The sequence below is a fragment of the Syngnathoides biaculeatus genome, chromosome 12, assembly GCF_019802595.1.
Source record: "Syngnathoides biaculeatus isolate LvHL_M chromosome 12, ASM1980259v1, whole genome shotgun sequence".
In the NCBI taxonomy this organism is placed as follows: Eukaryota; Metazoa; Chordata; class Actinopteri; order Syngnathiformes; family Syngnathidae; genus Syngnathoides; species Syngnathoides biaculeatus.
The window spans coordinates 2,409,734-2,421,791 of record NC_084651.1 but is presented as its reverse complement, the minus strand read 5'-3'; the positions used below and the strand labels follow the sequence as shown (position 1 = coordinate 2,421,791).

At 48.8% G+C, this 12,058-nt stretch overlaps 1 protein-coding gene across 1 annotated transcript in view; it reads left to right on the top strand.

The window, feature by feature from the left end:
* LOC133509501 (protein kinase C epsilon type-like) overlaps nt 1–12,058 on the top strand; it is a 42,521-nt gene that overhangs the window by 6,685 nt on the left and 23,778 nt on the right. Inside the window, exons 2-6 of the mRNA XM_061836567.1 lie at nt 7,547–7,610; nt 9,638–9,806; nt 11,057–11,091; nt 11,179–11,267; nt 11,349–11,481. Coding sequence (XP_061692551.1) covers nt 7,547–7,610; nt 9,638–9,806; nt 11,057–11,091; nt 11,179–11,267; nt 11,349–11,481 — 490 coding nt within the window. The remainder of the gene's footprint in view (nt 1–7,546; nt 7,611–9,637; nt 9,807–11,056; nt 11,092–11,178; nt 11,268–11,348; nt 11,482–12,058) is intronic.

Below are 12,058 nucleotides of genomic sequence, written 5' to 3'. Positions count from 1 at the left end.
TCGCTTGTAAAAATGCGGGGAATAACGTGTACTTGACCTCGTCTTGAACCCCGTTTCCCCTGTGGGGGGTGCAGCGCAGGCTCGGAACCCGAGGAAGCGGGGGGCCGGCCTCCGTGTGTGTGTGTGTGTGTGTGTAATGTGATGTGCGTTTGCGTCTAAAAATAAAGGCGGCGTGATGCAGGCGCAACTTCCTGTTTTCACTGTCAGCGGACTTCCCAGAGAAAGAAAAGAGAAAGAAAGAAGGTGGGCCCACCCGGGCGGCCCCTCCGGCGTTTCTCGCGCTTCTTTCGCGACGCAGAAATGTCCGGAATGCGACGGCGAGCCGTCGGCGTCGCTTGCGTCGTAAAATCGAGCGGACGGGGAGCTGCCGATGTTCTGCCTCCTAATATAGTCACGCCCGTGTTCAAATCTTAAATGGACGCCGTTGGATTGTTCGCTTTTTCAAAATCTTCCGTTGTGTCATTAAGAGCAGCCGTGTCTCGTTTTTATCGCGGGCCGTTATGACTGCCAAAACGTCACAAGCTTCAATTGACGCATCCTCCGATTTACACCCGAAATTTAGGAACTGGTTTTGGAATCAGAAATCAAGGGCAACGTGTTTTTCAGCTCTTCTCGACGTTTGGTAACACAAAAATGCTTGCAATCTCTCGTCATCATTTTTGATATGACAATTGGAGATTCTGGCACAGCTTCGAACAAAAATCACGGAAGTCGATACACGCGGGCCGGATCTGGCCCCCGGGCCTTGAGTTTGACACCCGCGATTAAGAAGATATCAATGAATAATTCCTGTAAATTGCTCCGCAGTTACATAATTACTCAAATTGGCTCAGCAGCAGTTTAAAAAAAAAAATGTTCGCCCCTGACGCTAAATTAATTTAGCAATATGAAATTTGGCAGACCCACAAAGGAGCCCCGCCTGGAACGAAACAGCAAGTCTTCCGTTTTGGCTTGAAGCAATCATTTTATGATTTTTTTTTTTTTTGGTCGTTTCCAAAGATCTTTCGGGAAAAAAAAAAAAAAAACAATTCCTAGAGATTTTGACCAATTGCTGCCAAATTTTAGGCACATTTGGTACGAATTTCTGATGCAAACTGTTGAAATATTTTCACGTGCGTCAAAGTTTGATGACCTGCTACAAAATGTGAAACTCTAAAAAATATTTCGAAAATGTAGCCCCCTAAGGCAGAGTCGGTATCGATGTAACCCTAAACCTAGGCCGGGAATTACGGTACATAAAAGCAAGGTAAAATCAAATTTCAAAAATGCGAACAAAAAAAAAAAAATAAACAAGAAGACCCACCCAAAAAAAGTCTCTCTGAGCCACGTTGGAAAAGACAAAAGATTAAGCGCCACCCGCTTATGATCATTTTGGTTGTTTCCGACAATCCTTCCAAAATGAAATATCCAAGACTTTTGCGTCTTTTGATGGATTTTGTTGGGTTGCGAAATTTGCAAATTTGGACCGGACGGACGGAGGAAGCCAACTTGTGAAAATGGACGTTTTCGTCGTTGCTCCTCATTCAGTCCCGCTGACGAGATCCAATGCTAAGAACTCGCTGCAAAAACAATCGACCTTTGCGAACGCTCACTTTCGGTCGGCAATCATCGAGGTACGAATTCGGGGTTTCCCGCGTAGGTGCGATGCGACGCACAAAAGTGTACGAACGAGAGGAGGTCGCTGCGTTCGGGGGACGCGCTCGACTCCGTTTTCGGCAAAATAATAAGCGGCAAGCGCGTGGCAAGGCGCTACGTTGTCATCATACGCGAGCATAAAAAGCGCGGTCACATGAAGACGCGCACTTGAGAGTCGAAAAATGAAATGCTTGCAGAGTCTTGGTTGCTACGGCGATGCTCCAAACAACAACAATGGCATGAGTAGAGTGAGTCCGTTCACGTTGCCCACTCGCATTCTTTTCATTCATCTTCTCCCACCCGCTTTTGGGAGCTTTACGTGCTTTACTTTCACGGGTTGTAGTGTTTCCGGGAACGTCCGTCCGTGCACGTTTGAGTCGCTTATCCTCACGAGGGTCGCTGGAGCCTCTGCCGACTATCTTTGGGCAGCGGGCGGGGCACGCCCTGAACTGGTCGCCAGCCAATCGCAGGGCACATAGAAACAAACTTCATTACCTTTGAAGTCGTCCATTAAGTTACCTTGCGTGGGAGGAAACCGGAGTGCCCACCCGGAGAAAACCCACGCAGGCACGTTGCGAACATGGAAACTCCACAAATTCGGTGTTGGGATTTGAATGCTGGACCTCAGAGCTGCGAGGCAGACACTCTATAACCAGTTTTCCCCCGTCCTGCCCTCTCTTGGAACATGCATCCATCCATTTTCTTTGCTGCTTATCCTCACGAGGGTCGCGGGAGTGCTGTAGCCTTTCCCAGTTGTCAACGAGCCGGAGGCGGGGCACACCCTGAACTGGTTGCCAGCCAATCGCAGGGCACATAGAAACAAACTTTATTACCTTTGGGCAATTTGAAGTCGTCCATTAAGTTACCATGCGTGGGAGGAAACCGGAGTGCCCACCCGGAGAAAACCCACGCAGGCACGTTGCGAACATGGAAACCCCGCATATTCGGTGTTGGGATTTGAACGCTGGACCTCAGAGCTGCGAGGCAGACACTCTATAACCAGTTTTCCCCCGTCCTGCCCTCTCTTGGAACATGCATCCATCCATTTTCTTTGCTGCTTATCCTCACGAGGGTCACGGGAGTGCTGGAGGCTATCGCAGCTGTCAACGGGCAGGAGGCGGGGCACACCCTGAACTGGTTGCCAGCCAATCGCAGGGCACGTGGAGACAAACAGCCTCACTCATAATCACACCTTGGGTCAATTTAGAATGTCCAATTAATGTTGCATTTTTGGGGGATTTTGCGGGAAACGGGAATGCCTAGAGAAAACCCACGCAGGCATGGGGAGAACATGCAAACTCCACACAGGCGGGGCCGGGATCGAACCCGGGTCCTCAGAACTGTGAGGCCAACGCTTTACCAGCCAATCCACTGTGTCGCCCAAACTTTATTACCTATGGGCAATTTAAAGTCTTCAATTACGCTACCATGGGTGTTTTGGGACGTGGGAGGAAACGGGCGTGCCCACCCGGAGAAAAACCACCCAGGCACGTAGAGAACATGGAAACTCCACATATTCGGTGTCGGGATTTGAACGCCGGACCTCTTAACTGCGAGGCAGATGCTCTAACCAGTCGTCCACCGCCCTGCCCCTTTTTGGAACAGTTTAACAGTTTAATTTTGCAACCAATGGATGGCCTTCTGGGGGGTCTCAACATTTTGTATTCTTATTGAATTTTTATGAGTTTGTAAAATTGTATTTTAAAGGCCCTCAACTCTTTCGGTGGCGCTTTAATTTTCTTCACTTTTTGTTCCTTTGAGAGTTTTATTGAAGTTCTAAAACATTTTTGAAAAAAATTGATCCACGAGGATTTGAACTTGATCAGGTTGTTTCTCGCCGTTGTCCGACTGTAGCGCGTCACACCGCAAGGCCGCAGCCGCGACGGGGAGAGCGGCGCGTAAACGGGGCAGGACGTCGCGTACACGGCCTCTGTTGCGCCGATCCAAACACACGCTCAGAACCACACGCGCGTAAACACGCAGTCCATCACACTTTCGCTGCAGAACGAGCGCGGGAGGCAAAAAGTGGACAACAAATCTCGACGCGCTGACATTTGCGTTGCCTCTCCGCCATGTGGAGCACGCCGCCGCCTTGAGATGCGAGTTCGGTTTGTTGCATGCTCGTAACTCAAAGCGAACGTCCTCATTTCATAATTCATGATAAGAATTTGCAGCTTGGTTCACTGTTGCAAATATACACGCAACCGTCTTAATTGCTTGATACGCTGCAGTAATAATAGTCGTTTCTTGCCGAGAACAACAACAACAACAAAAAAAAAAATACATGCCTGTAATCATCTTTTTGTCTGTCTGCATGCTTTGCGCTACCGTTTGTGTTCCGTTTTTTTGGAAGGGTTCTAACGCAGCCGCTTTGATGCTATTTGTCAAGCAGACTTTCCCGAAACCTATGCGGTGCTTTTAAATACACAACGTACAATTGTCTGTTCAGTGTTTAATTTTGACAGCACCGTTCAGCTGGGTTGAGCCAATAAACATCTGCAAGTCTTCTTTTGCTTCTGCGATCCGCCAGACGGCTGCTTGTCGTCAAGCGACTCAAGTGGACTTCAGGGTCGCCGTACAGGGCTCATATCTCCGTCCGGGTGCATAGGTATGAATTATGTAGATGTGAGGCCCTTTACGGCGATCCGAAGCTAGGAGGGGCGTGCGAACGGCAACCAAACTGTCATAACTCGTGAGGATTGCAGCACATTGTGCCGCCGTATGATCACAAAAGGCGAACTGAAAGTAATGTTTCACAGGTGAAGATGATTTTTATTTAGCTGGTAAAGTGTTGGCTTCACAGTTCTGAGGACCCGGGTTCGATCCGGCCCCGCTTGTGTGGAGTTTGCATGTTCTCCCCGTCCCTGAGTGGGTTTTCTCCTGGTGGGCACTCCGGTTTCCTACCACATCCCCACAACATGTAACATTATTTGGACACTCTAAATTGCCCCAAGGTGTGATTGTGAGTGTGAATGGTCGTTTGACTCGATGTGCCCCTGCGATTGGCTGGCAACCCGTTCAGGGTGGACCCCGCCTCCTGCCCGTTGACAGCTGGGATAGGCTCCAGTACTCCCCGTGACCCTCGTGAGGATAAGCGCAAAGGAAATGGGTGGGCGGATGTATTGATAGTATATTTATTAGTCGTATTGAACACAGGACAATCGCAAAAAAAGGTAGCTGAAACTCATCTTTAACAGGTGGCAATATTTTGCGGGTGGTCCAAATATGTATTGACAGCACGTGCTTTGGCATTGACACGCACCAAAAAAAAAAAATCTCACGAAAATCGGTTGCGAAATTAGCAAATTACGATTCCATTTCGATGTCTGTGTGTTGCCTTTGATGGGAATGTTGCCTCCACCAACATGGCCGCCGCATAAGCTTATATCGGTTACCTAGCTTGAGTGCTAGCTTGTTTTTGTACTTCTAAATGTTTGTGAATGCATACGTGCGCGTGAGTGCACCTGTGTGCGCATGCGTGTGCATATGTGTGTGTGTCCAAGATGACAGGTGTTCATAACACTCCCTTTAGAACCTTTTAATATTTTATGATCACAAATAGTAGTGGGGGGGGGGGATTGATAAGTAATCAGATATAAATTTTTACCAAAACTGTACAGGACATTTGTGTACATTATGATTGATAATTCTGCTTTTGTGTACAGTAAGCAAATCATTTTTGTAAGCAGGGCTGCAATCTTGCAGGGCACAATTGAGTTAAGGGCTGCAATCTAATTTGCGTGTGTGTGTTATTTATTAGCATACAAGAACATTTTGCTCATATAAAAGAAAAAAAAAATGTACACTGGGGACGGTGGAGCATCCGGTTAGATCGTTGGCCTTACAGTTGTAAGGGTCCGGGTTCAAATCCCGGATCCCCCTGTGTGGAGTTTGCATGTTCTCCTCGTGCCGATGTGGGTTTTCTCCGGGTGGGCACTCCGGTTTCTTCCCAAACACATGCAACATGAATTGGCCACTCGAAATTGCCCGTAGGTGTGATTGTGAGTGCGACTGTTTGTCTGGACGTGCCCTGCGAGTGGGCTGGCAACCAGTTCAGGGCGTACCCCGCCCGCCTCCTGCCCGTTGACAGCTGGGATAGGCTTCAGCACTGCGGCGACCCTCGTGAGGATAAGCGGCAAAGAAAGTGGATGGAGCCATGCGCACTGGTCGCTAAATGTCATGTTGGCGTCACAAAGTTGGCAGACGTTTTAGAGTTGTGCTGTCTGGTCGGGTAGTTGCGTCTCGATACATAATCAAGTTGTGGACATAAACACGCACACACATGCGAGGGCGGCTTGCGCGGGTGTGTGTTTCCTTCCTGGCCCGCACTATATTTGGGTCGGCGTTGCACCTGCGTCTCTGAGCGCGCTCAATCCGCCGGCAGGAAGGGAGGTGTCGTGTTTGGCGCCTTGACCTTTTTGTCTGCGCGCTGACGTCATCGGCATCGCGGAAGTCAATAAAGGTACAGCGAAGTTTTCGGGGGTTTTCGCTCACGTCGTCGCGACGAGTCGGCACGCGGAATGCGGCGGCATCGCAGTACTCGCCGATACGCAGTACTGCAATTTGGATGAAAATTGGCGGTACGGTGGGTCAGGTGGAAAGCGTTGGCCTCGCAGTTCTGAGGTCCCCCCCCCCCCTGTGTGGAGTTTGCATGTTCTCCCCGTGCCTGTGTGGCTTTTATCCGGGTGGGTACGCCGCTTTCCTCCCACATCCCAAAAACACACGACATTAATCGGACACGTTAAAAATTGCCCCTAGGTGTGATTGCGAGCGTGACCGTTTGTCTCGACGTGCCCTGCGATTGGCTGGGGACCAGTTCAGGGCGTACCCCGCCTCCTGCCTCTTGGCATCTGGGATAGGCTCCAGCACTTCCCGCGACCCTTGTGAGGATAAGCAGCGAAGAAAATGGATGGATGAAAGGTTTCCTTTAAATGTAATTCCTTTTGAAAGTACATGTATTTGTTTTACCTCGTACAGTGTTTGGGAATGTCACTTTCTACATGAATTGCTTCATAGTTCATCCATCCATCCTTCCATTTTCTTGGCCGCTTATCCTCATAAGGGTCGCAGGGAGCGCTGGAGCCTATCCCAGCTGTCAACGGGCAGGAGGCGGCTGGGGTACGCCCTGAACTAGTCGCCAGCCAACCGCAGGGCACATGGAGACAAACAGCCGCACTCACAGTCACACCTTGGGGCAATTTAGAGTGTCCAATTAATGGCTTCATAGTTCGTTTCTCAAAATTTACAAATGAAGTAGTACAGTTCGTCGCTGAACTAATGAGTAACTCAGAAACACAAGGAACCCCCCCCCCCCAAAATTCCCCACAATAAAATAAAGAAATAAACATGACGGGATCGGCGTCCGACAACAACGACCGAAGTACGCCGAACAAACGGAGCATTCCTGCAAAATGTCGGAAAGAAGGACATCGTAACTCAATCGCTTTCTCTAGATCTTCACCGACATGTCCCGGCCAGTCGTGAACGGACGGACGGACGGCAAAATCTCTCTCTTTCTTTTGCACTTTCGTGCTCGGCGGAGGTCACAAACCAAAGTTCCGTCTTTCACGTGAGCGCCGACGCAAAGAACCAACCGGCGGAGCCTCGGAACCCGCAAACTTTCTCACCCCCTTCGTACGTCGTCTCTGCTTTCCGACATCTTCGCTTTTCATCGAGCGTCCGCGAGGTTCGGCGGTGCGGACGCAATTCGAGCAGAGAGGATCCGGTCCGACGAAAAAGAGAGATCCGGGCCAATAAAGGATTGCCGCGTGCGAAAACCAGGACGCGGCCGTGCGGATGTTTCACGTCGACCGCCCGACACGCCGTCCTCCTGTTCTGCTCTGCTCTTTCGGAAGCGCTCGTCTCTTCCTGCGAGCTCATCTCGTTTCTTTTCTTCGTTCTGTTTTTGCAGGTGGACCTGGAACCCGAGGGGAAGGTTTACGTCATCATTGATCTCTCGGAATCCACGAGTGAAGGTATGATTCTGTTTTTGGGGGGTTTTGTTTTTGTGTCCGGTGTGTCATGTGACCGAAGAGTCTCCGCTAGGGTGAAGGGCAAAGTTTGTAAAACGGCGGTGAGGCCGGCCGCGATGGACGGATTCGAGACGACGGGAAGCAGACCCGGAGGCGGCGCAAATGAAGATGTTGAGGTTCTCGCTTGGATAGGGTTAGAAATGAGCTCGTTGGAGGGACGGCACAAAGTTGGATGTTCTGGAGACGAGGCTAGAGAGGGCGGACTTGGATGCTTTGGACGTGTCCGGAGGCGAGAGAGCGAGGAAATCGGTAGGAGGTTGGTAAGGATGGAGCTACCAGGGAAGAGAGCGGGAGGAAGGCAACAAACGAGGGACATCGTGAAAAGTGTCAGCGGGAGGCTAAATCTATACTTTCATTTTTTTCTACTCCTCACATAGTTGTGTGTGGCTTTAAATTGTATTCATTACTTAATTGTGTTTGCACAGCTCCGCATCACATGGCCGACTTGAGAGCTGCAATCAACCTATTAGTGTACACACACACACACACAAAGGACAAAGTGTCCTCTGTTGCAAAATATGCTCCAATATTCGGTTATATTATGTCTACAGAGAGTCTAGCCGGGCGAAAGGGGCTTACGTTAGCTTTTGCGGAACTGACAAAATGTCCCCACAAAGACAAAATGTCCCCACAAAGATGGGATGATTAGTAACCCACAAAGATACTCAAGGACTCTCTCTCTCTCTCTCTCTCTCTCTCTCTCTCTCTATCTCTCTCTCTCTCTCTCTCTCTCTCTCTCTCTCTCTCTCTCTCTCTCTCTCTCTCTCTCTGGCTTACTGTACTGTATGTATTTTATTTTTGGTCCACAGTGCTATACTGCCATCTAGTGTACATTTGCTGTGTTTGCAGTTTTATTTTGATTTTTTTTTTTTTTTTTTTTTTTTTTTTAATTGAGGCCAAAACGTGGCAAAGGCAAAACAAATCAGCAGTGAAGCTTCCCTTCCTCTTCTTTATTCAGCCAAGGTGCAAATTTAAAATGAGAAAAGGAAAATGTCACATCTTGTATGTGGAGTATGTCACAAAAGTGCAGACACCCCCTCACAATTTCAAGATATTTTGTGAACCGGTTTGAAGGAACAATGCAAACGAAAAAAAAAAAAAACCATGCTTGCAATAAAAACTGCTACAATGTACATTAGGCGGTCTCCAAGTTGTGTAGTTTTGCCGCTTGACAGAACCGTCCCACTTCTGGATTTTTACAAATCTATTGAATTTTTTACAATTGTCTGTGGGTCTGTTCATTTGACACATTATTAATCAATCTTAAGTATTGACAATATCTTGAACTTTAACGATGTATAACGATTGTATAGCTGCAAAAAAAAAGAAGTTTTTGCCGCAAGGACAACAACAATTTCAATGAACTGTCCCTTTAAAATAGTCATTTTTCCTCACGCAACATCATTATATTCACGTGTAAACTGATGGCAACAAAAGTGAGTACACCCCCCAAATGTAAAACGTCCAAATTGGACCCAATCAGCCATTTTCTGTCACTGTTGTAATTTTGACAGTGTCTCGGGTGTCAAACTCAAGGCCCGGGGGCCGTATCTGGCCCGCCGCATGATTTTACGTGGCCCGCGGAGGCAAATCATGTGTATTTGTCAAATAACTTTTGTCAAAACCTGTACCAAAATTCGAAATTGTCAATCATAAATGATAATGTTGAGATATTACACGCAACCAACAATAGTTGGAAACCCCGTTACCCTTGATTTCGGATTCCAAAACTAGTGATGTGAATATGATGAGGCGGTTAAGGAGAGGTGGGCCGCAACAAAACTGAGTTTGACACCCCTGCCTTAACCCGTGCGTTAAATTTGGGGTTACGGCCTGTCACGGGAAGTTCGAGGCGTCACCCGACGTCAAATCGTTTTCCGAGGATTGCCAACGTTGCTCAGTACGACGCGAGGACGGAGCGACTGTTTGCTCTCCATTCTGACGGTTTTTCGCCCGCGTGTCGGCCCCAGCGGTGACGGTCAGCAGCGACAATGAGGAGCGCGTCTTTCGCCAGCGGATGCGTCCCAGGAAGCGTCAGGGCGCCCTTCGCCGGCGGGTCCACCAGGTCAACGGCCACAAGTTCATGGCCACCTACCTGAGGCAGCCCACCTACTGCTCGCACTGCCGGGACTTCATATGGTCAGTCACCTGACGTTGCATACGACTTTTCGACGCTATATTGCGCCTCACAATCAGCTTTTTAGCTATTTGATGTATTTGTTTTTCTGCCTTGAGATATGAGTTGACCCCACTTACAAATTTGACTTGCACTTGAACCCAACTCGAACTCACGTCACAGCAAAAGCCACAGTTTGGCTAAAAGGGAACAATTCAAGCTTTTCTTGCCACTCCCAGCTGAAGTTTACTGTCAAACCAAACTTAAAACGAAGAGAATTACCGTCATTTCCGGCCTACAGAGCGCACCTGATTATAAGCCTCACCCAGTACATTTGTAAAGGAAATACCATTTGGTACAAACATGAGCCGCACCTGTGTAAAAGCCGCAAGTGCCTACATTGAATCCCACGTTGAAACTCGAGATATTTACAAAAAAAGACGGTACGCAGAAAGACTTTTCAAAGTTTTAACGTCCAGCTTAGCCTTGTCCTTAGCTTAGCTTAACATAGCAACAACACGGTAGCACGAACAAGGCTGATAATGAGGAAAAAAAACATTCCGATAAAAAATAGCCGCGGGAGCTACACAGTAGCAACACTGTAGCACAGCACTAACAGGACTGGTTAAAAAAAACAAGCACACCTAAATCACCGAGACACGGCAGCAACAAGCTAGCGTGGCGCTAACAGGGACGGTTAAAAAAAAAAAAAAAAAACATGCCGTTAAAAATCTGAGACACAGCAGTAACACAGCAGCAACACGGGAGCACAGCGACTACATGGCCAATTAAAAAAAAAAAACATACCGGTAAAAGTCACTTCCTCAGCACATATATTCCACCGGTCTCACGCTTACCTTTTCCGCTCGAGTGCCTCCTTGCGGCCGTTAGAAAAAAATGCACAAATTAGCCGCAGGGTTTGTGTGAAAAAAGTCGTGACTTATAGGCCGGAAATTACGGTACAAGTTGTGTATTTGAAACAACCACCTAGCTTTGCATTTCAGGCCGCTAGCTTAATGCTAAGGCTAAATAGCATCAGTGTTGCGGTGCTATAACCATGTTAGCAACAGAATGAACAAAAGCGGTGCCAAAACACATGTAGATAATATCACAACTAGCGGTCTTATGTTCTTTATCCCCTGCAAAGAATGGCGGATATTAGTGACATACTGATGAGCTGGTACTGAAGTGTCTCCAAACAGGACATCGTGATATTAATTTTCGGTTGTTTTTTTTGTGTGTGTGTGTGTGTGTGTGCATGTGTTGCCATCAGGGGCGTGTTAGGCAAGCAGGGCTACCAGTGTCAAGGTAGGAGCGACGTCGACAATGATCGGTCCCGGCCCGCCGTGCGGGACGTGCGTTCAAGTGTTGTCGTTGTTGTTGTGCGCGCGCAAGTGTGCACGTGCGTGGTCCACAAGCGCTGCCACGAGCTCATCATCACCAAGTGCGCCGCCATGAAGAAGCAGGAAGACAAAGCGGAGGAGGTGAGAGACGCGCAATCGCGGCGCTAGCTAGCAGAAAGAAACGCAAAGAAAAATGGCGGCGGCTTCATGTCGCCCTTGCAGCCGGTGGCCTCGCAGAGGTTCAGCGTCAACCTGCCGCACAAGTTCCGCATCCACAATTTCAAAGTCCTCACGTTCTGCGACCACTGCGGCTCGCTGCTGTGGGGGCTGCTCAGGCAAGGGCTGCAGTGCAAAGGTACGAGCGGACGCCGGGACCGCCTCTCAAAAGTCGTTGTTCTGGGGGGGGGGGGGGCATGTAGTATGTACGTAGGTCGGGCTCGATTGCGGACCTATAGCATTATCCATCCATCCGTCCACCCCAACTCCTGCATGATGACCCCTGGGATAGGCTCCAGCACCCTTGTGACCCTCGTGAGGATAAGGGCTCAGAAAATGGATGGATCTTTACCCATGACATTTTATCTAGTTTTACTTTATTTAGTCACATTCAGTTACAAGGATCTAGCCATCCATCCATTACTTAGCTGCTTATCCTCACAAGGGTCGCTGGAGGCAGGTTGCTAGCCAGCCAATCCCGTGGCACATCCGGACAAGCGAACGCAATCACACCTAGGGGCAATTTAGAGTGTCTAATGTTGCATGTTGGAGTGCCCACCCGGAGAAAACCCACGCAGGCACGGGGAGAAGATGCAAACTCCACACAGGTGGGGCCGGGATCGAACCCGGGCCCCCAGAACTGTGAGGCCAACGCGTGTGGAAAATCCTCAAAATCCATCCATCCATTTTCTTAGCTGCTTATCCTCACGAGGGTC